Source organism: Pleurotus ostreatus, assembly GCF_014466165.1.
Source record: "Pleurotus ostreatus strain PC9 chromosome Unknown scaffold_3, whole genome shotgun sequence".
NCBI classification, from domain to species: domain Eukaryota; kingdom Fungi; phylum Basidiomycota; class Agaricomycetes; order Agaricales; family Pleurotaceae; genus Pleurotus; species Pleurotus ostreatus.
Window position 1 is genome coordinate 2661887 of NW_023503158.1, and position 24215 is coordinate 2686101.

Below are 24215 nucleotides of genomic sequence, written 5' to 3' on the forward strand. Positions count from 1 at the left end.
AGTAAGTAGGTGATATTTCACACGTAGGCCTGACATTGTTACTTCTTGATTCTCCTGGGGTACTCGGCATGTACCGTACCGTATCATTGATTATGTGATTCGAGCTGGAGACCGCCAAGAGGGGATTGTCGGATGAAGGCTGGCCCATCTGGCGGAGTGCAACTCGTCCAGCGGGGCATGTGGTTGATTCTGAGCTGGTGTAGCCACCGTTGCCAGTTGGCGCATTCCTGGTTGCAAACGTAATTAGGCAAAAAGAAGCGCCAGGTGCTTGGCTTCTCTCGGCTTGTCAATCACGTGATCCACCGATGAATGCTTGTACCACGAGTCGACTTACCTCCTACGCTCTTACTTCTCGCCACCATCTCGAAAGTTCGCATAGTCGGACGCCTACCAGACAAAGATGATGTCCCCGTCAGACAGAGACCTCCATCATGAAGCCGCCCTTCATGGTCGTGGCGTAATAACCGTCCCCTGCGGGAGATGCAGCTTTCTGTTCTACTACCCGGAAGGCACGCCTTGGAATATTGTAAACGACATGGTAAACGGACATTGGAATGTCTGTCCTGGAAGCATTAGGTAGCACACTTTCCTCCAAAGCGATTCCATTAACTGACATGCATTCTGATGATGTAGTGCGAGTGTGGCAAAGTCTCGCCATGTAGCAACCGATCCTAGGTACCCCCCACCATTTGCTGGCGCGAGGCAGGATAATAGGGAGGGCAGCTCGTCGAATGATGAGAATGACGGCGATCCTAATAGCAAACGTAACCGAAAGAAGAACATGATGGACGAGAGCGAGCGTAAAAAGAAACTTGAGGATGATCCGTGGGCGTTGGAGGTAACACCTATTAGCGTGCGATGCGGGGCATGTACACGTTTGGTCAGCCTTGACAAACGGTCAAGATTCTACCCCGGATTGTGGCTGAAACATCGAGAGAAATGCATGGAGATCAAGCGCTTAGAAGCGATCGAACAAGAACAAGGCGATGTAAGTGTATTCTTAGTTGCAACTGATTCGTGACAAATAACTGACTGCCTCTTAGAAGTCAGAATCGTCGTCAGCCGTACAGTCGCCGCCCAAGAAAAAGGCGAAAGGACTCGACTCAACGGCTACGACGCCCGATGTCACGTCGCCGGCCTCCCGATCGACGGAGGTTAGGGAGAGCGCGACCTGCGACACCGCGAGAGTCGTTTTTTCGCCCTCTATCCCACCTACTAGCCCAAGCGACAACTCATCGCGGCGGGAAGTCCTTATCGAAAGTCGCCCTACCTCCGAAGCCAGAGATCCGACTGGTTCCAATGCAGTGTACCTAGACGACTCGGGTGGACCGAGACTTATCGGGAAAAGGCGTCGCAGCCCGTCGTCGGATAGTGAGGCAGAAACCTTGGAGGATGATGAGAATCGTAAGGCTCCATTCTCCACCGGTGAGTCTACTTGACGGCGCGAAAAGGATGCCTCTAGGGCGCCATGTATATAATGTACTTATCTAACTCAGTAGACGAAGCGTACGACGCATCGTATCTTCCACAACCTAGCAAGTATCGCCATGCTACGTGGCGAGAGCTGAGATCGAATTTCCGAGGTGCTTACAACTTGAGACTCACCGGTGAAGATGATGTAGGAGGTTTGAACCGAACAAAGTGACTGAGCCCGGTGTCAGCAAGAAGACATCGGCTACAGATGAAATGAATGCAGCCGTCTGTGTCTTGTCTTCCTTATGGATCAAGTGATGTTAGCGGTCTGCCGCTGAAATACAACTATGCGATTCTTTCTTTCTCTGGGTATGTTGAATCGTGACTGTTTGCATTTATATCTCGGCCATAATATCTACATATACACCTGATATTTATTGTATTACTTCTTGGTTACTTGTTGTAGTGTACTCATCTATTCATACTCATCTATTCATTTATGTCCGTTCGGTTCAACTGACGGGCGGAACAATGTTGGCGAGCGAATACCGCGCCGAGCATCACCCACCATCTTGTTGCTTCTAAGTTCCGGTTGAGAAGGGAGGAATTGTAAGGATGGCTATCCTTCGAAAGCCTGCTCCTATCGTTTAATACATCTTGCTCTGCTCGTTGTGCCCCGTTGTTCGTACTTACATATTCATAAAACGAGAGTTCAGTATCGTCGCAATGTACTGTATAATGAGCGGTAAAGCCAGGAGTGAATTGAGTATCGAGCGTTGAACTTGACCAACTATATGTTTCGAGTGGGCCGCAAAGCTATTCAGTTGAAGGTAGTAGAAGTTGGTAGACAATGAGCACGGCGTATTCCGTTCATACAGCACCGAATGTCCTAGCAAGTGGTGGTCTACCGAGGTGATCAAGGAGGTGTCGTGAGATCGAACGTTTGCAGACGAATACGTCTTCCATCCCCAAAGTTTCCGTTGAACGTACGGGCAGAAGGAACGCTCAGTACAGTGACGATTTTATATTTTCCCTCCCCTCACGAGGAAGGCCCAACTAGAGTCCACGGTCTCCGATCCTCTTGCAACATGGCATTCTAATATTGTTAGATTTCGGCTCGAACGGGCCTGGTTAAAAAATCCTACACGTCAGCATCAGGAATGCACATCACAAGGAGGGTGCGATTTGACAAACGATTGGACATGATAAGTGAGAAGCGGATAGGGTTTGCAAGCCCTCGAAGAGTCGAGATTCCAAGAAGCAGGAGAGTGACGTCGGTTCCAGTTCTAGACCTGCAGACATGTTGCATTCATTAAGGAGTGCTGAGAGTTATGTTTACACGGTCGAATACTCTTTCTTAAATTGCTGCAGCGAAATGGATGCGCAGAATGTAGCAATGTAGCTGTAGGGAGACGTAGACAGACGGAGTTGCAATTGGCGACGATATTCGCGGAGTCTAAAATCACCTTGCAGCAAGTTTTTCTTCGAAAGCCATTCGAATGAAGGCAAAGATGCAACGAGTGTCAAAAGGCCGTGCGTGGAGGTTCACGGCAGGCGTGCTGGGACTCATACAGTGACGGAGGCCGGGGCAATTTGATTGAGCGCAGTACGCAGCACAAGTTAGGGATGTGATAGTTTTCCCAATTCAAATACTAAATACACCACGAAACTATTCTCGCTGCAATAATGCAAGGAGCGCAAGCCCGCCGAGCAGAGCGTACTTGAGTTGTGGGAAGTCGTTCTGCAGAAGGATTGTCAGATGCTACGAACAGGGTCAGAAAGAAGGGACAGTACTTGCCATCGCTATTGTGACATAGCCAATGTACGGCATAAACCTGAAGAGAGACGAATATTGGATAACGCCCTGCACGGTTTGATTGCGCCAGTGTGATTAACTCACCCGCGAACTTTGCCAACGATGTGTTTCCGCTCTAGCCAGTCCAGGCCTTCGTATAGCGCCAAATCGTCAACGTGGTTGTTATCTCCCTTCGTTAGCATCTTCTGCTCTACGGGGTGAGGGGAGGAGGATGTTGAAGGGTCCCAGCTGCGATCGTTACGCATGTAATCAGCAGGACGTCAGAGATCTCGATAGGGATGGCTGTACTCTTTGATGGGGAAGTTTCTGGTCTCTAAGACGCGATGGACGATTGGGATGTCAGCTCCGGGTATTTTATATACCGTTATGTCGCCTGTCTTGTACAGTTCCGACACTGGATTGGTGAGGAAGAGTAGGTCTCCTCGGTAGAACGCAGGCTCCATAGACCCACTAGGACACTTACTGTAAGAACCAACTGGCATGGTCATTAGAGGGGGGAGCATACCTCAGTACCACGACAATGGGTGACTCTGAGTTGGTAACCAAGCTCATGCCTTTCCAAAGCATAAGGCCCGAAGCAATTACGCTTGCAAAATTCAGCACCTGTAACAAAACCTAGCGCAGAAGCCGTGTCAGATACACTAGAGCACATGCTCTGATTCCTCCTCGCTTACATGTCTGAACCCCAGTCTCCTAAACGCCTTCAACTCGTCCGAAAACATCGAGATTTCACTTCACTTTGAGGATTTGGGTGATGAGCACGCCACCGGCGAGTAGAGTGCACTGAGGAAGGATGTAGGGGATTCTTGAGGAGGCCTGTGTGGTGGTGGTGGTGGTGGTGGTTCGGAGTCAGGCCTTGGACAGCGCGCTGGATGTTGGAGGAAATATGTTGGGGACTGGGGTCACGGACGTGGCGCATCGCGTGTCCGATCACTTGCTTGCCCATGTTTGCTTCCAAAGGTCATTCAGCATCTGCGTGCCATCCAATAGTCCGTATAATGTAAATATGTAGATGAGTACATTACGCCTATAGTACGTGATATTAATCAAGACGGTCTCCCTTTCTCAGTTGCCCTTGCTCCCGGATATCATACACATCGTCTGCTACGAGTCGCTTCAACCAGAGGAACAGAGCGACCATAGAGCCGACCACAATGGTGATGGTGTAGTAGGGATGGGTTTTGACAAAGTGCTCGAGGGACATCATCTTGCCGTTCAAGTACTGTGCAAGGCTTTAGTCACGATTGCGTTGACATGTGAGTGGGAGAACGTACGCGGGCAATTCTCTCAACAGCGTTTTCAGAATGCTTGTACGCAAGCTTGTTCTTATGGACGCTGTCGATAGCGGTAAATAGGCTTGCAGAAGTTAGCTTCAGAGGTTGACTGTTCTCGTCAACGTCGTAGTAAATAAGGTTCTAAACGTATTCCATGAGGCATTGTACGGTAAAGACGTTGGATAGACACTAACCTTGTGGTCTGCTATGACGACGGGGACTTCACCATCATCACTAGCTTTGATAGAATACATGCTCTTCATCCAGTCCTTCCATCTCTCAGCGTCCATCGAAGCAAAGACTACGTCCCTGTTACCCGCTGAGGCCGTATCGTGCGCTCTCAACTTCACCCGCCATTTACTTCCAATGTTTCGCAGCTTCTCAGCCACTTTCGCCGAGTTGGCCTTGTTTACTGCAGCAATGACAACGAGGGGACTGTGAGGCGCATTCATGATACCTTGGAAACTGTCTTGTGTAAGCTCTGCGGTCGTTGGAAGACGATTCGAGAGGAGCCAAGGTGTTACACTGGTTTTAATGGAGTTAGCATCGTGAGAAGGAGGGCCGAGGAATTGTGATGTGGGCCAGGAAGCGTCGTGATCCTTGAATGCGAGTATCGCCCAGGGGGCCCATGATGGTACTTTGTATTTCTCATACAGTTCAGGAGCAGTGGTCGAGTATACAGGAGGTGAACCAAGAAGGACTTGAGCGGTGTTACCCATGGTTTTCTACGAAATGGGTAACGTTAGGACGAGTGCGACGGAAGCATGTTCATTAGACGTACAAGGAGCTCGGGGTTCGAGTCATGGAGGAGTAAGAGGTAGATAACAGAATTATCTGCTACCTTGTCGGCCAATGCCGTTGCATGAATGGGTTGTAGTGCGCTGTACGGGTGTCAGAACAGCAAATTCACGATCAAATGTATATCCCATACGGTGCGGAGGCCTTCTCAGCGAAAGCCTTCAACTGATCCAGCTTGCGACCTTGGCTGTATTCTGCCTTGGAGGCTACACCAGTTGGGTAGAAAGCGAGCATCGGGTATCCCTCGACGCCTTGAGACTTGCAGAGAGCGCCATGTTCGTCGCAGTTGACTTCTGCGATGTTGATCTTGTCCTGCATATGCTTGGCTAATTGTGTCCATGATGGTGCAAGCTTCTTGCAGTGACCACACCTGATGAGAACATCAGCCACTATCAATGTTGCGCAGAAGGGCGGGATGTATTTACCAAGGAGCGAAGAATTTGATGAAAGTAGGCCCCTCGCTCACAACGGATTCAAAGTTCTGTTCGTTGAGCTCAATGACGCGTCCAGTCGTGCCCAGGAGTTTAACGGGCTCTTCGGGTTCTACGGGCGCAGCAACGTGTGTCTGTGGTCCAGCAGATGTGCTGGGCTTCGCGTGTTTTGCGATGTACGCGGTAAGGAGGTCGTAATCTCGAACACCCTTGTAATATTCTTTGTATTCGCCATCTTGGTATATGTTCATCTGAGGGTATCCCTTTACATTATGTTCGTCACACAAATCTGTATGAGGTATGAGCACAAGTCGACTGCGGAAATGAAGCGAAGGGTCACCACTCGCCTCCGTAGGCAGCACAATCGACCTGCGCAAGGTGTATGCCGGGGTTGGGATTGCTTTCCACATCCTTCGCTAAGCGTTCCCATGTTGGTGCAAAGTCCCTGCAGTGATGGCAATACGGAGAAAAGTGTTCGATGAGCCAGACACCTTTGGCTACAGTGTCATTGAAGTTATCCGGCGTCAGAAGGGCAGCTTTTATGGGGAGCGCAGCGGTGAATGCGAGCGTCGCAATGAGGACCGAGAGCGGGAGGTCCTTGAGGAACGACCACTGCATTGTGGAGGTCGAGAGAAACGTCGCAGACGTCGACGTGGAAGGGGAAGAAGAAGGCACTGGGCGCTAAAGCTGACTGGCTCCATGATGGAGACCTTTACCAATCCACACTTTCCCAGAAATCTGTCTGTCGCGCACGTCGCGCTATTCGCCCCGGTGAATAACGCGAAGGACCTCAGGAGCAGGATCATCAAGGCCGCGACGCTCGATGGCGACGAAGGAGAACAAGAACGCCAGGCAGTCAACTTTGCGTTCATAGATGCCCGCCTGGTCAGTCAATGCTGGCTGCGCTGCCTCTGCGCGACTGATGGACATAAAGATTACAAGCAGGCTGCATCTTCAGACTGCCATATACCAGGCTGTCATGGCTGAAGCTCAGGGTGCACTGCGAACGAAGAAGGTCCATTCAGAGATTGTCTGGATACTGAACCCGACAAATAATGTATAAACTCTCCGGCTAAAGCGCGGACCACGAACAATGATCGCGCCTCTTCTGCAGATCACGGAAGCTCTCAGGCGTTATGGCGTGTCGGACACGACCAGGTCGCTCTTGGTCGTTCGCATCGACGGACCTGATCTCCCAGCCGAGCGAGCCAAGAAAGATATGGATGCTATTATATCTGGCGAGACTGTGCCACTGGACAAGCTTCAGGATATAACAGAATGGAATACTGTCAAGAAGGTTGGCCGTTGCGTCTCTATGTTGTAACTTACTACTAACACTTCGGCTTGAAAGCACTATAAACTTGGCCAAGATACCGCTATTTTGGAGGCAAAAGGCGATTCAGCCAGAGAGAAAGTACTAATCAACGAGATCGTGATATCGTCTGTGGCATCGAAGAGTATTGCATCTTGAATCGGCCTATGCGAGGCAGAAGTCAATATATCGAGATGGTGGAAGGCTATGTATGCGACAGGTGAGGGAGCCTCACAGCCAACATTGACATCGTTAACTGTTCGACGCAGAACGAACGGAATTGTGTGCTACAGATTCTACGATACATCGTCCATGCAGTAATGTACATTGATAAAAGGCATATATGAGTAGTAAATGAAGAGGCGACAGACATGTATGTTCCTTATGAATCGTGATAAAATCTTCCATTCCCATCCTCACTCACTCGAGGAGAGCATTTCCACTAGGACCCAACCTCCTGGCTCGACTGGGTGAGCCCCCTAAGAATCCCTTCGCTTCAACTCTTCCATCCCGCATCTTGTCCGCAAGTCGATTCATATCATAGTGCAAGAGTGTCCCCGACGGGCCGAGCAACTGCTTCCCATCACGACCCAACTTCTCTCCATGGGGCCCGATAGGACCTTTCAGATGCCCACCCTCGTCCATCGTGATATCCATCATGCTATCGTTCTCGTTGATGATTTGAGTATCTAAAATTGGACCGGCGGTGGCGCCGAGGAGAAGGTGCGTTCCATTTGGACCAATGATCTGGGTGCCCATTGGGCCGAGTAGGGGTCCTGGTCCACTGTCCAAGCTGCGTACCAGGGGAGATCGCCGTTTGGGAGATTCCGCACACGTTTTCGGCGAAGCAACAGGCGTCTCTCCACAGCCTGCATCCCACTGGATAGTATCATATCTTCCCAAGGGTGCCCTTTGCAACGAGACCGGCTGTCCAAGTCTCGGTGCCTCCGCCGCTGCTGTTTGCGCTCGGTTGCTGAATACATCTCTTTTATTTTGCTTCGAAGGAGTCGGGAGGACGTTCAGGTTGCTGGACTCGCCATCATTGGTGCGGTTAAGCGCCTTCTCCATGGCGTGGTGGTAGCGTTGGTTGCCTATAATGACCTCGGGAGCTAAGGCATTGACTCGACGAGGGCTGCGTCGCACGACTTTGGCGCGCACACCCTTCTGGGGGGTGCAAAGGGCTGTGGATGGGTAAAACGATTCTCGTGGAGCAGGAGTCACGTAGCGGGCATTGATTGAGGGAGGTGTGCTCGAGGGGCTCGGTAAGGCAGAGTGGGTTGTTGGTCCTGTTTCCTCGTTCATCTGGGTGTCTTGAGAGGTGCGTTCGTAGGGAGTGGGGTCGTACGCCCATCTCGTGTGCACACCTTGGCCTGTAGCGGATGGCGCTACAGTGACGACAGCTCCAGAGCTGTCAATCAAGGTGGTGCGAAAGCCTGTGTTGGTGGAGGAGGGGTTTTCGTTGCGGGCGCGGTTTGGAGGGGGTCTGGCGATGGTCCTAGCCTTGGGCTTAGGGGTATTTGTGCTTCTCCTAGGCGGCGATGAAGGGGTCGTTCCCGAGAGCTTCTTCTTTGCCGCGCTGCGCGTTACTACTGTCATTTGTAGCGGTGTTCAAAGGGATGAGGTAAAGAGTTATGGATTTGTGGGGATTTGCCAGCGCAGACTCAGACTCTATTTAAGCCCGGAGCCTTTGTGGCGAGTGGCAAGTGGCTACTACAGAGACAATCGGTATTTGGACCACAATCGCTGGGTTTCCTTTGACGCGGCCCACTCACGCCTCAAGTTATGGGGTTTCAGACAAAGGGAAGAGGTCAAAGCAGAGAACGAGGGGGCGCTCTTATAAGGGAGGGCGCGTGTGGATGAGTCAGCCCGTTGGCGGTGTATATTCCCTTATTTGGATATCGTCGCATTGAAGCCACGTCGGGACTTGCCTAAACAGGAATCTCTGCCATACGGCCGTCTCCGAGAACAATGGGCAAGCTACACTGCCAAGGTGGCATCAATCCGGCAATGCGCAGTCGGCGACGTTGAACGCATTATTCGCACATGTACAAGAGGCTGAGTCAATGAGGCGTAACAAGCAAATGGAGAAGAGAATGAATGAATCGAGGGAGCATGTACACTAACAAGAGTTCATTTTACTTCTTAGGAGTAGAATCATCCTCTTCACCCTTCATACTCATCTCAATCGCTCTTGCAATAGCTGCCTCTTCATCCTCATCTTCGTCCATGTCCGCATCGTCGGTCGTGCCAGTTGGTCGTGAGGCGTCCATCTCGACATCCTGTGACATGGCTATCGCCTGTTCCAGCAGTGCCGCCTCCTCGTCATCCGTGGAATCCGCAGCTACCGGGGCGGCAGCAGGAGGCGGGGCTGAAGGTGTTGATGCGTTTTGATTTGAGGTTGATGCAGCGCGTTCTGCAGCTTCCCGTGCTTGAGCCTCCTCCATTGACATCCGTAAAGCCTAGAATAGATTATTTAGGTTGTTGACTCGATATGATATGAGATGCAGTCTTATTACCATGGCAAGTTCGGGGTCTAAACTTGGGTCTACGCCGAATTCGAATTGATCACCAGCAGCGGTAGCAGCGGGACCACCTGCATCACCAGTACCACCGAGTTCAGCGGGTATGGCGCCGGCACGGTCAGCAGATAATATTGGAGAGGAGATAAGGGCATCAGATAGCAAGTGTGCACCGGGGGCAACAAGGAGCAGATGTCTAGGAACGGTCATTTAATGATTGTGCTAATGTCATAGCAAACAATGAACTTACGAGTTATCACCACTACTTGTACTCTCGACGAAGGACTTCAGGACACTCTTCCCATCTTCTGTGGGTTCCTCAATGCCATCACCGAAGCACACAACATCGACCGCGATGTTATTCTTTTTCAATTTCTTTGCGAGCTTGATCATGGCCTTTTCATCTGCAGCTTGACCTTCTAGTGGTGATCCAACAAAGACAATAATACGTTGTCGCAGATTCTTATTCTCTCGATGCTTCAAGGCAAGTTGGGCGATAGCAATGGCTGTAGGAATGTCGATTTGTCCGCCAATCTTGGACGAAGTGGCGTGTATTGCCTGCAAGATCTGCCCCAGGTCTTTCGAATGTGTCACGAGGACCTCTGGGCTAACATATGGTGACTGAGTTCGCAGTGATGATATACTGCATGAGACTCTTACCCTTTGTTCGCCATGGTCATCACGCCAACTGTGTTCTCCGGATTGGAGTCGGTCTTGGTTTGAAATACGACGTTGACCGCATCGGCCTGGGCTTCGAAGCGGGTGGGTTGGTAGTCCCCGTTGCGCATGTACTCTGAGTTGTCGATAATCATCATGGTGGCTTCGAGCGGCATGGCGTGCAGACAGTGAGCTCGACGGCGACGGCGACGACGACGACGGTGAAATACACTTCGGTCGCTGACGCGTCTCAAAGGTGCGCGTATTTGGGAGGCGAGTGTTTGGTTCCCATCCCACAGCCAAATACAACCGGAATGAGCGGGCAACACGAGCAACTCGGACATAACTCACATTCAGCAACCACCATGGCTTCCTCGACGACAGCGTCGCAGACCGAGCTGAAGGCCAACAAAGTGCCTCTCGGGTGGCGAGACAAGTGCTCCGCGTACGTCTACGTCGACTAGCCTTGGTACCATGCTTTTCTAATTCCACGATGCTTCACCTATGACTTTCCTGCGCGCGAACATGGGCTCACTGGTGGTGGAATAGCCTTTTGATTCCATTGAACGCCTGTAGAAGGGATACCATGTACCTGCCATGGAAATGCGAAGACGAGCGACATGTTTATGAGAAGTGAGTTATTTGTTCACTATGTTGATGGGGTAGGGAAATGACAACATTTTCTTTCGCCAGGTGCCAATACGACGAGTGAGGGCATCTTCACACTAGGCCTATGAACCTTGCTGACCAGGACTACCAGCTATGTCCGCCGCATGAAGGCCTTGTCGAAACAGAAGCTTGCAGCAGCGGAGGAGGCAGAATAGACGCACCCTCCCCTTTGTTGCTTATGTTTTAATTCAATCAAAGTAGGGGTTAAAGACAAGTAACTATACAGTAGCTCTACGTTTTCTTGCCGTGTTCCTTCGTCCACTCCGCTACGGCGTCGTGAATCTTAGAGATAACCTCTGGCGTATCAACTGCCTGTCCAAATGCCTCGATAAATTGACCCTCCGGATCCATCAAGTAGACGAATATAGAGTGGTCGACGAGGTAGTCACCGTTTGGGTCGGCATTCGGCGGCGTAGAGAAATATACACGATAGGCTTTACAGACGGCCTTCGTGGACTCGTACGATCCAACCAAGCCGATGAAGGATTTGTGGAAGTCGGTCAGGTATTGACCAATTCGAGAGGGGATGTCTCTAGCAGGGTCAACGGAGATGAAGACTGGTTGGAATATAGAACCGTGTTTCTTCTCTGAGATATACAATGAGAGGAACGGCGTGAGCGCGATGGTGCTATTGGGACTCACCGACTACGTTCATGACTTCTGTCATTTTGTCCAACTCTGCCGGGCAGATGTCGGGACAGTTCGTAAAGCCAAAGTAAACGAGAGACCATTTCCCCAACAGATCTTTCTCGGTGAATGGTTCCCCGGTGGGTGTGGCTAGGGTGAATGGTCCCCCGACTTTGGGTCGCCCATATTGCTTGGCTGCGCGCTCTTGCTCTGTTTTGGATATTGATTCAGCGTCCGAAGCACGGGGGAACTCTATAACCCACCTCGTTGCTCGAGAAGTTTGGCCTTCTCATGGCGGAAGTAGAAGAATAAGCCGACACCCACCGCCACGAAGAGCGCAGCAGACTTTGGTGTGAATACCTACATAGCAGAGATGTTTAGGCTCTTGCTCCTGTATAAAGATCAGGACTTACCCCTACGGCGGCGCGGTCACGGCTAAATTGTGAATAAGCACGCGTCGAAGGCTTTTGGGGTGGGGAAGGGTGCTTTTGCGACCTGAAGAACGTTGTGTGGAATGCCCGACGCCTGCACTGGGCTCGGAGGGCGGGGCCGGTGAGCAGCGACGACATGGCGGCGCTGAGAAAGGAAAATGGGCGTCTATCGTCTCTTGGCCAGTCGCGATCACAAGCGGGCGGTGATGGTCAGGTTCAAGGTATGCGTTGAGGCCATCCAAGTCTCTCATAGAGGATGGGCTGAGGCTGTACCCACCAGAATCGATGGCTCCTTGTTGAATTTATTCCTCTCCACGAAGCGACCAACAATACTCTCAATGGTCAACAGATATTCAATGCTTTGAAGCAGAGCATTGTGGCTAACTTTGGAGATACGGGCTGGGGAGCAGTAGGGATGTCTCTAAACGGCGAGTTTCTCCAAGCAGCCGCATCGCTACGGTGCACTCATATGCTGACGACAGTGACATACTTCTCACCTGTAACGAACATATGCATTATACGAGTTGCGAGAGACCATCACAATTTGGCATGGGCAGCCCTTACGCTCGTGACAGCTGTAGGTACTTCAAGATACATACCGAACGTTGTTCATTTGTCGGGTAAGGGTGTATCTCGTCGCGTCGGGAAAGCTGTTACTCATCCTGGAGTGTCAAGGAACAATAAAGCATGCTCAGTTGGCTGCTGTCGAGCACAATCGGAAGGCGATTGCACGGTACAGGGCACTTGCTAAAACTCCAGGTAAGGCATTGTATATTTTGGCGCCAGGAATGCGCTGAGATGTCTACCATATAGCTGCTTATCACGATTCTTATGAAGAGTATCTGGAGACAAGTTCGAAAGAAATAGAGTCCCTAAAGGGGTGAATATTTGCCGGACGTTTTGGTCGCCTCAGTGCCATTTGACTATGTAGTAAGATCCCTAGATTCTTCGTATGAAGCGAGTAAAGGTCTTCTACGTGGAGTAGTCGGTCTTCTGTAGTGAGTTCCTTGCTCTAATCTTGTAATCTCGACTCATCGATCATCAGGAACTTGATCCTTGTTCGTTGGCATATGCACAATGGAGCTCCAGATTTCGCTCTAGACTCACTTGGTGGCGATGGAGTTAACCATTCACCGCAACCTCTTCGGGCGATTTAAAGCCGGGGTCTTCGTTCCTTTACTTCTTCCACGTACTGTCACCTGGTAGTGCCTCAAGATGCCGCTTGTGTCTCTGGACGACGTTGTAAACAGGAAATTTGACTATATCGTTGTTGGTATGTCGACTGGTGGCTCTTAATTGGCAATCGTGTGACTTGGCTTATCGCGCGTCAGGTGGGGGTGTAGGTCTCGTATAACTTGAGTGCGGGTCACAGTATCTAATACTGTACGAATCATAGACGGCCGGGCTGGTTCTCGCAGCAAGACTGACGGAAGACGACGATAGTACGCTTTTCTTGGACTGGATCCGACGGTCAATCACTGGCTAAGGATGAAATAGCGACCGTTCTGGTTCTTGAAGCTGGTCCCGCCAACCTGGATGACGACCTTATACGTACGTTATCCAACGGCTCTACGTGACGAAGCGACAATAGCTCGATACTAACATCCTGTCTCTGCTTCTGTTCTGATAGTCAGGCCCGCGCAATTCGGTGCTCATTTCGGCCATACGGACTATGATTGGAATTTCCCAACTGTAAGGGAATAGCAGCATGCTGATTCCATTCTGTTAGCTTACCTCTCTCCGGCGTGGGCAGGAGGGGACCGAGGTAAAGTGGCACTTGTGAGTCCCGCCAGCTCCTTCTGAGCGTCAACGGCCCGGCTCACACTCCGACGAATCAGAGGTAGGGGCTTAGGCGGAAGCTCAGCTACCAATTATCTGTGCTGGACAAAACCTCCCGTAGAAGATATAGACGGTAAGTCACTCGAATTCATTGGATTGTCGACTAATCTGGTACAGATTTCGAGCGTTTGGTGATTGTCACTTATACCCCGTACGACGTGTATGCCTGATTTCTGGTTAGGGAAACCCGGGATGGAATTGGAAGAATCATGAAAAATATTTGGACAAAGTTGAAAAGTACGTAGTTCAAGTCGTCAAGTTGGACTTGTCTGTTCAGCTGTCAGTCGCGTTCTTCAGTTTCATCCACGTCCCGCCCGATGTGCAAGCGGCTAGAGGCCTAGACCTCAATAAATGGAAGTGCAGCCAAGAAGGTATGCAACGACAGATTCTTGTTCGCTTAGCCGCAGCAAATGGCCTACCATTATATTATTCTAGGGTTGTTGAAGATTGCGCATACGGGATCTATTTTAGATATAGAGTTGAAGGCCCACAAGGTACTTTCCTGATTTGAAACCTCTCTTATTTCAGTTTTCCTGATGTTGACCTACAGGCAATGAATCACCTTGGGATACCCATAGCAAAAGCACCCGTACGTTGCTAATCCACACATAGTACATTTGGTTTAATGATGACACCTAGTTACACGGCGACGTACGCATGACGTTCACCCCTCTTAACTTCTTTCTGACCAGGACTCTAGCCGATTGGCACCTTTCTGATTCCTAATAACATAGACCCTGCGACATTCACCAGGACCTATTCCACGAATGCCTACTATCTCCCCAGCGCCGACCGCACAAACCTCTCCATCCTCGTGCTAGCGCACGTTGATAAAATCCTTTTTGAGGAGTCCTCAGATGTAAATGAAGATTTAGTAGCATTAGGTGTGGAGTTTATGTATGGCGGAGGGGTGTTCCTCGCGACTGCAGTGAAGGAGGTTATTCTCGCTGCTACCACTGTCAAGTCCCCTCAGATACTCGAGCTTTCGGGGATTGGAAGGCGTGATGTATTGGAGAGGATTAATGTCCCAGTCAAAGTTGATCTCCCTGGGGTCGGCGAGAATCTTCAAGGTGCGTACGTATCCATTCTTCGTGTCATTGACTCGCCTCAGTGCCCGAATTATATATAGAGCATGTTAATGCCTGTGTTTCATTTGGTTAGTTGATACTCTTCCCCACTTGCTGCCGCGTCTCATTTCATGTCTTTTCATCAGAAATCCAGGACGATGTTGAAGCCGAAACCTGGGATATCTTGCAAGATTCCACCCAGTTATCAAAGCACATAGCTTTACAGTAAGCAATATTTGTAGATAAGCACTTTCCAATACTGCTACTGACCTAACTTAAGTGCCACAGGCTCAGGTCTTTTCACTGCAGGAATCTCTGCTGTAGCCTTTGCTCCTCTGGACTTCCTCACTGATAAGGCTGAAGAAATGAAAAATGCGATGAAGAAGAAAGTCCTGCAAAATGCTGATACATACCCTCCAGGCATCCTGGAGCAACACAAAATCATGCTGGAGCGATTTGATAGGCGCATGCCCGGTTGTGAAATCATCACCATTCCAAAGTTTCTGTCACGCCCAAGTTTGTCTCCTCTCGCCCCACGTTATTCACTGATTTTGACTCGGTAGCAGATCTTCCTGCACCAGGCAAACGGTACGTCACTTTCGCTGCAGCGACCAACTACAACTTTTCTCGAGGCTCTGTTGTACGTCTTGCAACAAAATTCACCTTGATGCGCAACTTATGGCACACGGATTTAGCATTGTGCGACATCCGACCCCAAAGTGGACCCAGTGATTGACCCTCGTTACTTTGAAGAGGAGCTCGGTAGGCCTACCAGAAGGTATTGGTCTCATGGGTGTAATTGGCATCCTTATAGATATCCAGACGATTGTGGAAATGGTTAAATTTGTCCGTAAATTATCCACTGTCCACCCTTTCACCCAAGTCGTTGGTGAGTGCCACTACTACGTCTGCCATTCAAGCCGCTGATATATATGCTGTGATATAGGCGATTCGCCAGTCGAAATAAACCCAGGACCTCAAGTCCAGACCGATGAGCAAATTGCTGGTATGTTCGTTTGCGGATATACTGGCTATAATTATTGCTTCAACTCTTTATTAGCGTGGATTAAGCAAGTTCTCAATAGCACGTTCCGTAAGTCCTTCGAGGAGCGGCCCACCCATTGCTAACTGTATTTCTACTAGATCCAGCCGGAAGTTGCTCAATGTTGCCTCGTGAAAAGGGTGGTGTCGTTGATCCTCAACTCAGGGTGTATGGTACAAAGAATGTTCGAGTCGTAGATCTGTCTATTGTGCCGCTACACTTTGCTTCCCATTCTCAAGGTGGGCTTTGGTATACAACTTATTCGTGATTTAAACCTAGTTTCTCATCTAGCGACTGTGTACGCGATTGCTGAGCAAGGTGTGTTATCCATCCACTAGTGTAGCACACTGCATGTGCTGAACTACGTTTGAAACATTTAGCCGCAGACATCATTAGAAAACGGTTTCGATTGTAGAGTACCGATATCTGTTTACGTAGTCCTTTGCAAGTACTGGAATGATGGTCGCTATATTGCAGCTTGAGCCGATCTTCCCAACTTGGTAGAATACTCTTTGGGTAACGGGCGCCAGCGCCACCATCGCCAAAAACATCTTGAGCCGGTCACGAGGTAAGTGCGCGGTGGTTTCAAGTTTCAACTCCAACACTACTTGAACGCTGCCTGCACTTTGCCTGCAACCGACAGAGCTCTGTCCGCATTCGATTTATCAGAATATGGCGGCGCGGAGGCAGCCCTCGACAACATCGCTATCACGATATGCACGCAGCAACTCCCCCATCCAGCAAAAGTCAACGGATTTCTGTAATGCTTTCTGGGGCATGGGGGATGGAGGAGTGGACGTTCTCTTTGCTCGAATGCGCGGCGCGCAGAGGTCTATGGATGAGCTACGAAACTACTGGAAGGAACGGTGCGTCGTCAGTCACCCTGCGATACCGACATACCGAGCTAAGTACGTTTGTCTCACCAGAGCCCTTGTAGAAGAGGACTACGCCAAACGGCTGTCCAAGCTGGCGAAGGTGAATTTGGGCAGAGACGAGATTGGGTAAGTCTGATACCCTTCATATAGAGAATACGAGGCTGGTCTGCTAGGCTCGGCCCATGTATTGGACGACGCGTCTGCTTTGTGGCCAGCTGGAAGGTCGTCGTCGTGATTTCAGACGCCCTGGCGCTGGTATATTGGGCTACACCAGTCGCCTGGATGTTTCTAATACTTGATTGCTAGAGAACTACGAAACTCCTTTGACACTGTGCGGTTAGAAACAGATAAGCAAGCATCCTCGCATCTCCAGCTCGCCAACCAGATCAGGGAACTCGAAGGCCAAGCTGCAACCTTCTTGAACAAACAAGTTCACCACAAAAAAGTCTATCAAACATCGATCGAGAAGGCCTTCAAAGCCAAGCAAACACAGGAAGCGTATGTGACCAAGGCCCGCGAGAAATACGAGGCAGATTGTTTGCGGATTAACTCGTTTACTGCTCAGTCGACTCTGATGCAAGGGAAGGACTTGGAGAAAATTCGTCTCAAGCTTGAACGTGCCCAGCAGACCGTCCAAACAAACGAGCGGGACTTTGCTAATTTCGCCAAGGCTCTGGCCGATACGACGCACAAGTGGGAGCAAGATTGGAAGGTGTTTTGTGATATGTGTCAGGACCTTGAAGATGATCGCATGGAATTCTCGAAGGACAACATGTGGGCGTACGCGAACTCAATATCTACTGTCTGTGTTGCTGACGACGAGGTGAGCCCTAAGCAGCTCCTCTGGTGTCTAGGGTTGACTCACATGGCGAAATGATTGGATAGTCCTGCGAGAAGATCAGAGTGTCGTTGGAACAGATGGACCCCGAGAAGGAGATGGAAAATTTTGTTAGGGACTACGGTACTGGAAGCCAAATCCCCGATCCTCCACCATTCATAAACTACGCCGCCCCCGATGCCATCCCCTCGGCCGCAACCCGACCTACTTCACGACCCGCCCGCTTTTCCAGGAATACGAACCGACCTGCCAAGCTCAGTAGCGTACCAATGGACGATGACCCGGAGCCAGCAACGAATACAGCTGGTATCGGTGCGGGTGGGGGAGGAGGCTGGGGACCAGAATCTGAACGAGAAGAGCCCGGTCGACAGTCAGAAAAAGAAGAATCAACCCTAAGTCGACAGCCAACTCGGAGTCGAGCGAGAGCTCAGTCTACTTCTCAACAAGGTTCACAAGGTCAAAATGCAGTTCATCATCGTGACCTCGGCTCCGACGAGGTGAACGGGCCATCACCAACGCTCCAGAAGCCTCAAGACACTGTGGATCCCCTTGCTAAACAGATGGAAGAACTCAAGCGTGCCGTCTCGAACTCCGGAAGTATTCGGCGGAAGTCTGTTGCCCATTCATCACCTCAGAAGAGCACGTCGACTCCCGGACCTTCGTCTCTGTCTGCACCTGGGTTAACGAGGCAGATGCAGACGCCTTCACCCGCCGCTGGCGGCGGTGATGGAGCTCAGAAACGCGATTATCGCACCTCCGCTGACATGGTCGTGGGCTCATACCCCCCAAGTTCTCGCGCTACCTCTCCGAATCCTCCAACAGCAGTGATGATGCGGCCTCAGAGCACGGGCTCATCCATCGGGCCCGATCCGATCGAAAACGTCGTTGCTGATTACCAGCAATCTCTTCCAGGCGAACGAAAGACCGTCAGTCGGCGCGGGAGTTACGTTGGTCTTCCTCCCGGTCAGCAGCAGCCATCGACATATCATGCGAGTAACTCTAGCCACGGGCAGAGCCTCACTCGACCTCCTAGCCAAGTTGGACACGCGGGGATTGGTGCACACGGGTCTCGCAGTCCCAGTCCGCAACCGATGGCGCAAGGACCCAGTCCGGCACCAAGCATGAGTCATAACAACTTCATGCCTCCCCATCAGGGCCTTGGTATCGGCCATCCCGCTGCCCCTCACAATCGAGCAGTGAGTCCAAATAACGTCGGTATTGCCCTTGACCCGAGCGGACGTGTTCTGCACGACGAGATGGCTGCACGATATCAACAACCTCGCCAACCGTCGCAGCAGCAGCAACAACAACAACAACAACAACAACAACAACAACCGCAGCAACAACAACCTTCGTATGGCAACAACCAACGCAGGACAAGCTATATGGCTCCGACGAACACCGGGATGGCACCTCCACCCCAGCAAGTGTTGTACCGTGATCCATCGCCACAACAGCATCATCATCAACCGCCACAACAGCAGCAGCAATACGCTCCGCCACCTCCCCAGATGAGCTACCCTCAACAGCAGCCGGTACAGCATCAGGCACCTTACGGCATGCAGCACATCCCGCCCCAGCCTACCTACACCCCAGCGCCGTATCAGCCTCCAGTACAGCAGCAGCAGAACGTGTACGGACAGCCTGCGATGTCAGGGTATGGGAGCGGGAGCTTGGGGAGTGTTGGGAGGAATGTGTCAATGGGTACAGGTGGGTACTATCCTAATGGTGCGCCGATGAACGGGATCCCCCAGCAGCAAGGACTGCGACAACCACAGCAGCAACCATATCGCGAACCTAGTCCCGCCATGGTGCCACAGTCGGCATCCCAGCCCCAGTCCCAAATGGCAGGCCAGGTCACTGAAGAAGGGAAACCCATCCTGTGCTACGGTCCGTCCTACTTTCTTAAAGTGTGGATGTAGGTAGACTCATTGTCCCTATGATTGATTAGTGCAAGCGCTGTATGATTATACAGGAACCATTGATGAAGAGTTTGATTTTCAGGCAGGGGATATTATTGCGGTTACGGCGACTCCGGAGGATGGGTGGTGGAGCGGAGAGTTGTTAGATGAGGGCCGAAGACGGAGGGGAAAGCATGTTTTCCCAAGTAATTTTGTGAGGTTGTTTTAGAAGTTTGAGGGCATATATTTGTACTAGGGATCGTCTGGCGGCGCTTTAATATATATCGTTGCTTGGGTACCAGGCTCCCAGCCTCCTACCCAGGCTCTCTTTCGTGGTTGAGCTTTGCGCGAGAATGTTGGACTTGAAGAGTATTCTTGTACAGTCGGCAGTTACCGACTAGACTGATCCGAGATTATACCGACAACTTTATTTTGCTCAACCACTCCAGAGAGCCTGGCACAAAACATTTGTCAACAACGCGTGCCACAGTGACTGTGACCGTCGGACTTGAATATGACGCGCCTGATCAGAGGCTTTTCGTGTATTTCCTATATGCCTCGCCAACCACCACCTCTAGAGGGTTTTGATGCTTTTTGCAAAGCAGTTTCATCATTGCCGCACTCAATATTGACATATCTTCTTCATTTTCTCTCCTGATCTAAATACTATACTGGTTCACCCCTCCACAACCTATTCTTGCACTTGCGGGATCTGTGCACTGCACTCCTCAACAGGAACCATGAAGCTGTTGAAGTGATGTGCACACTTGTTGTACAAATGTATAACAAAGTTGTGCTGTGTGGTCGCACGCTAAGCACCCGGTTCCCATGCATTGGGGACCACACCACCCATAGACTGCCAACACCCATTGGGACAACCCAGGTCATCATGGGATGACTGGTGTTGACAGTATTGCTAAAAGTGCACAAGCACTGTTTAGCAATCTGTACCTACATTACAAGCACATGACTTCCACAGTCAATGCAATGTTCCCACATTCAGCACCCCATTAGTACATAGGTCTATTGACCTCTATTGTGACGGCCGGAACAGGTGCCGGAACACCTCAGTCTCCGCAGGGAAGCAAAAGGAGCAAAAATAAAACATGAAGCCATCATTAGAATGATGTCTGGCATGTTCTGTAAGGGCAACCTCAAGATGGCCGACAGCGCAGGCCTAGCAGAGGGAGAATCCAAAGAGAATGGGATAAGGATTCTCCATGCTGGGAAGCAAAGTATATACTGTAGTAGCGTGAGAGGAATGCAGGATAACTGTACAGTACACCAGCCACAAGTCCAAATGAATATCACAAGGTACGAGGAAACATGTGATAATGAAGTAAAGAGTAAATGCACAGGAGTCGTGCCAGCGACTTGGGAAAGTAAGGGCAAAGAGTAATGAAGTGGGGGAAAAGGATAGAGGTAACCCGGACAAGCCCCAAAGAGTATAGACAAGTCCGAGCGAGTCCGAAGTGTCCAAAACGAGTCCGAGCGAGTCCGGAGTGTCCGAAGTGTGGGAAGACTCCGGAGTCACCGGACGCGGCTCGGATGCAAAGGAGTGGGTGGAAAGGAAGTGGAAAGGAAAGGGAGCGAAAAGGAACGAAGGGGAATGAAGGGAATGTAGGTAAGAGTCCATGGGATGAAGGAAAGGAGAGAAAATAGGAGTGTCCCCTTACATCACCCCCCCTTCAAGGTTGCGGCGACCCGACGTGAAGATTCCTGCCTGCCACGCCACAAATTCACCAACCCCGAAACTCCGGACTGCTGCGAGAAGATGTCAAAGTACGACTGCACAGAGCCCGGAGCCTTCCGACTGCACCAACGCTCCCAGGACTGGTCCAGTGCTGTAGGAGTCATCCGGAGCGGTGCGGGAGTCGTCGGACTCATCGGACTCGTCCGGAGTAAGCGCACTGCGTCCGGATGACGATCATGGAAGTCCTTGACCTTCTGGGCAGCATGCTGGAGGTTGCTCGCGGGCTCCCAGGAGTTGTGCTTGATGCCATAGCCTCGCCAGCGTACCAGATACTTCAGGACCCGACCAAACCGTCTGCTATTCTGGACCTCTTCTACCTCATGCTCTTCTTCTCCATCAACAAGCTGCGGAGGGGGCGGAGCAACAGGGCGTCTACCTGGAATGGGGTCTGGAACGAAGGGAAAGAGTTTGACCACGGGGAAGACAGGGTGGAGGCGGGATAAGCCCAGAGGGAGCTGGAGTCGGTACGCTGCCTTGCCAACCTTCCAGACGACCTTGTAAGGACTGAGTCATGCGTGTCCGAGTTTCCGGGAGGGTCAGGCAAGGTTGATGTCCGACAAGTCCAGCCAAACCTTGTCACCCGGTTGGTACTCCGGAGCAGGGGTCCGACGCTGATTGTAGTAGTGCTTCATGTCATCCTGAGCCTTGACCAATGCAGACTGAGCTTCATCAACTGCGGACTTCATTCGGTGTACAAACTCGTTTGCAGACTCCATCCAAGATGGTGGCTGATGAGGTTCAAACCCGAGGCGAGGATGTTGGCCAGTATCTAGGAGGAAAGGTGACTGCTGAGTGGACGCATGGACCCGGTTGTTGTACGCAAACTCCGCCATAGGTAGGAGGCGAGCCCAGTCGTCCTGGCACTCTCCGACGAAGATCCGGAGATAGGACTCGAGTTCCTGGTTAGTCCGTTCCGTTTGTCCGTCGGACTGAGGGTGGTACGCAGTGGAGGCAGCCAGCTTGATTCCGAGCATCCGGTAGACTTCCTGGGTGAACTCTGCAACAAATTGCGGACCCCGGTCAGACACAACAGACCGAGGGAGTCCATGCAGCTTCCAGATGTTCTGCAGGTACAAGTTTGCGGATCCGAGGGCAGACACTGTGGTGTGAGTCGGAATGAAGTGGGCGCGTTTGCTTACGGAGTCGACCACATTCATGACAGCGTCAAATCCATCGGACTCCGGAAGCTCAACGATGAAGTCGACACTCAGACGATCCCAGTGTTCATCCGGAATGGGAAGCGGATGGAGTTCACCCATGGGCGGATGCCTTTGGGCCTTCGTCCGGAGACAGAGGTCGCAATGGCGGGTGTAGGATCCGACATACCGGGACATGTTGGGCCACCAGTAGCTGCGCAAAACGAGCTCTAGGGTCTTCCATCTGCCAGCGTGTCCTGCGACCTTGGTGTCGTGGTGCTGAGCTACAATAGTCCAGCGCAAGTCCGGTGAGTCCGGAACGTAGATCTTACCCCAGAACATCAGGAGTCCGTCCGATTGAGACCATTCCGGGCTCCGGACTGTCTTGCGACTGCCCTGGGCCTTCTTCAGCTCCTCTGCCGCCTTTGCCACTGCGTCTTCGAACTTCGCATCTCGCACTCCAGTCCGGATAGCTGTGAGGATATCCTTCTCCTCCCCTTCAAGAGTGACACCTGTGGCACGGACAGCAAAGTAGGATGGCTTGAGCATCACTACATCCTTGTTGTTGTCCTTACCATCCGAGTGATCTGAGCATCGCGAGAGAGCGTCCGGTTTACCCATAGTCCCACCAGGACGATGCTGGAGAGTGAAGTTGAAGCGGGAAAGGTATAGGGACCAGCGGGCTTGACGACGGTTGAGCTTCTGGGCCTTGATGAAGTACTCTAGGTTCTTGTGGTCCGTCCAGATCTCAAATGGAGTCTCTGTGCCTTCAAGGTAGTGCCACTGTCACACTAAGTCAGGTTAATGAATTAGTGCCCAGATGGTCGTGGACTACTGCGTTGAGTTGCACCTGGTCGTTCATTGATTTCGGGATTATTGGAATAGAGGAAATACTCTCAGAAGGGTATGGATAGGGTGAGGTCGGTTAATAGGAATAGTATGTCAATCAACAATACTACTCCTAAGTAGATAGGGGTGTGGTGGTGTATTTACTTGTACGATAAGTAGCAAGTATATACGGGGTTTTTGGTCTATATAATAAACCTAGGGAATGAACTAGATAGCTAATAAGAGCACCTAACAGTTCACCACATCTTCAGTTGGATACCAACTGGATCCAGTTGGCAACTGGTGTCCAATTGGTGTTCAGTTGGTGTTCAACTGAATTTTTGACATTTTTTATTTGGCTGGGAAATGGCTACGAAAGTTCAGTTGAACACCAGTTCAGTTCAGTTCAGTTCAGTTGGACACCAGTTGAACACCAAGTGAACCAAGTGAATAATTAGTGTTTATTTGGTGTCCAACTGAAAATTCAGTAGAATGCCAAGTGGTCAGCAATTGAACACCAAGTGAATGTCACTTGAACACCAATTGATAATAATGCAATTGTATATACATATATATTTTTAACAATTTTTAGACAATTTCTGTGAATTTATTTGAATTTTCTACAATTTATTGGTGTTTTTCTGAGGCAATTTCCGCTTTGGGACGTCCAAAAATGAGTTAGCAAGGGTTATCCGATGATAATTCATTTTTTTCCGGACGGGCGCTTATTGGGTGCTTTACCACGAATATTAATATTCTTTTTATTTTATTTTACTTTTCTTTTTTTATTTCGGCGCGTGCCTATCTGGCAATCGCCGCAACGCCACGCGCATGTGACAGTGGCGTGCCACGCTGGCACTGCCGCCTCTCTCCCCTCAACCACCACCATCCCCTCGCTTTCACCAAACCCCCCTCCAACGTCGCAATGCCCCCACACAAGCCAATGTTGCGAGGACGTGGAGGAGCCGCCAGGAACAACGAGGAGGGCA

General features: G+C 50.8%; 10 protein-coding genes across 10 annotated transcripts; 5 read left to right on the top strand and 5 right to left on the bottom strand.

Annotated features, from left to right (window-relative positions):
* Positions 1 to 400: 400 nt before the first annotated feature.
* PC9H_005504 (uncharacterized protein) lies at positions 401 to 1645 on the top strand (the record flags this gene model as incomplete). Its single annotated transcript, XM_036775071.1, has 4 exons — positions 401 to 576; positions 634 to 988; positions 1044 to 1425; positions 1500 to 1645. 4 exons carry the CDS (start codon positions 401 to 403, stop codon positions 1643 to 1645), a joined length of 1059 nt encoding a protein of 352 aa, XP_036633573.1.
* A 1437-nt stretch (positions 1646 to 3082) lies between these two features.
* On the bottom strand, positions 3083 to 3951 carry SEC11 (Signal peptidase complex catalytic subunit; the record flags this gene model as incomplete). The annotated part of the gene is made up of 6 exons (XM_036775072.1): positions 3083 to 3175; positions 3227 to 3248; positions 3314 to 3457; positions 3518 to 3679; positions 3735 to 3844; positions 3904 to 3951. 6 exons carry the CDS (start codon positions 3949 to 3951, stop codon positions 3083 to 3085), a joined length of 579 nt encoding a protein of 192 aa, XP_036633574.1.
* Positions 3952 to 4271: 320 nt separating this feature from the next.
* PC9H_005506 (uncharacterized protein) lies at positions 4272 to 6350 on the bottom strand (the record flags this gene model as incomplete). The annotated part of the gene is made up of 7 exons (XM_036775073.1): positions 4272 to 4451; positions 4504 to 4644; positions 4698 to 5228; positions 5285 to 5384; positions 5435 to 5671; positions 5727 to 6021; positions 6080 to 6350. 7 exons carry the CDS (start codon positions 6348 to 6350, stop codon positions 4272 to 4274), a joined length of 1755 nt encoding a protein of 584 aa, XP_036633575.1.
* Positions 6351 to 6434: 84 nt separating this feature from the next.
* PC9H_005507 (uncharacterized protein) lies at positions 6435 to 7203 on the top strand (the record flags this gene model as incomplete). Its single annotated transcript, XM_036775074.1, has 4 exons — positions 6435 to 6617; positions 6667 to 6789; positions 6847 to 7029; positions 7084 to 7203. The coding sequence occupies 4 exons, from the start codon at positions 6435 to 6437 to the stop codon at positions 7201 to 7203; spliced, it is 609 nt and encodes a 202-aa protein (XP_036633576.1).
* A 261-nt stretch (positions 7204 to 7464) lies between these two features.
* PC9H_005508 (uncharacterized protein) lies at positions 7465 to 8640 on the bottom strand (the record flags this gene model as incomplete). Its single annotated transcript, XM_036775075.1, has 1 exon — positions 7465 to 8640. One exon carries the CDS (start codon positions 8638 to 8640, stop codon positions 7465 to 7467), a length of 1176 nt encoding a protein of 391 aa, XP_036633577.1.
* A 539-nt stretch (positions 8641 to 9179) lies between these two features.
* On the bottom strand, positions 9180 to 10396 carry PC9H_005509 (uncharacterized protein; the record flags this gene model as incomplete). Its single annotated transcript, XM_036775076.1, has 4 exons — positions 9180 to 9503; positions 9561 to 9759; positions 9814 to 10170; positions 10224 to 10396. The coding sequence occupies 4 exons, from the start codon at positions 10394 to 10396 to the stop codon at positions 9180 to 9182; spliced, it is 1053 nt and encodes a 350-aa protein (XP_036633578.1).
* A 189-nt stretch (positions 10397 to 10585) lies between these two features.
* On the top strand, positions 10586 to 11044 carry PC9H_005510 (uncharacterized protein; the record flags this gene model as incomplete). Its single annotated transcript, XM_036775077.1, has 3 exons — positions 10586 to 10665; positions 10797 to 10853; positions 10972 to 11044. The coding sequence occupies 3 exons, from the start codon at positions 10586 to 10588 to the stop codon at positions 11042 to 11044; spliced, it is 210 nt and encodes a 69-aa protein (XP_036633579.1).
* A 76-nt stretch (positions 11045 to 11120) lies between these two features.
* SCO1 (Cu-binding protein) lies at positions 11121 to 12085 on the bottom strand (the record flags this gene model as incomplete). The annotated part of the gene is made up of 4 exons (XM_036775078.1): positions 11121 to 11476; positions 11532 to 11726; positions 11780 to 11876; positions 11930 to 12085. 4 exons carry the CDS (start codon positions 12083 to 12085, stop codon positions 11121 to 11123), a joined length of 804 nt encoding a protein of 267 aa, XP_036633580.1.
* Positions 12086 to 13162: 1077 nt separating this feature from the next.
* On the top strand, positions 13163 to 16310 carry PC9H_005512 (uncharacterized protein; the record flags this gene model as incomplete). The annotated part of the gene is made up of 23 exons (XM_036775079.1): positions 13163 to 13220; positions 13279 to 13286; positions 13344 to 13389; positions 13445 to 13498; positions 13578 to 13639; positions 13677 to 13726; positions 13786 to 13859; positions 13904 to 13917; positions 13968 to 14157; positions 14222 to 14280; positions 14337 to 14375; positions 14426 to 14437; positions 14487 to 14856; positions 15000 to 15078; positions 15134 to 15369; positions 15420 to 15493; positions 15549 to 15615; positions 15668 to 15742; positions 15800 to 15859; positions 15914 to 15946; positions 15997 to 16134; positions 16187 to 16213; positions 16276 to 16310. The coding sequence occupies 23 exons, from the start codon at positions 13163 to 13165 to the stop codon at positions 16308 to 16310; spliced, it is 1860 nt and encodes a 619-aa protein (XP_036633581.1).
* Positions 16311 to 16567: 257 nt separating this feature from the next.
* Positions 16568 to 19738, top strand: PC9H_005513 (uncharacterized protein; the record flags this gene model as incomplete). Its single annotated transcript, XM_036775080.1, has 6 exons — positions 16568 to 16761; positions 16822 to 16896; positions 17077 to 17593; positions 17656 to 19318; positions 19370 to 19498; positions 19560 to 19738. The coding sequence occupies 6 exons, from the start codon at positions 16568 to 16570 to the stop codon at positions 19736 to 19738; spliced, it is 2757 nt and encodes a 918-aa protein (XP_036633582.1).
* Between the last annotated feature and the right edge of the window lie 4477 nt (positions 19739 to 24215).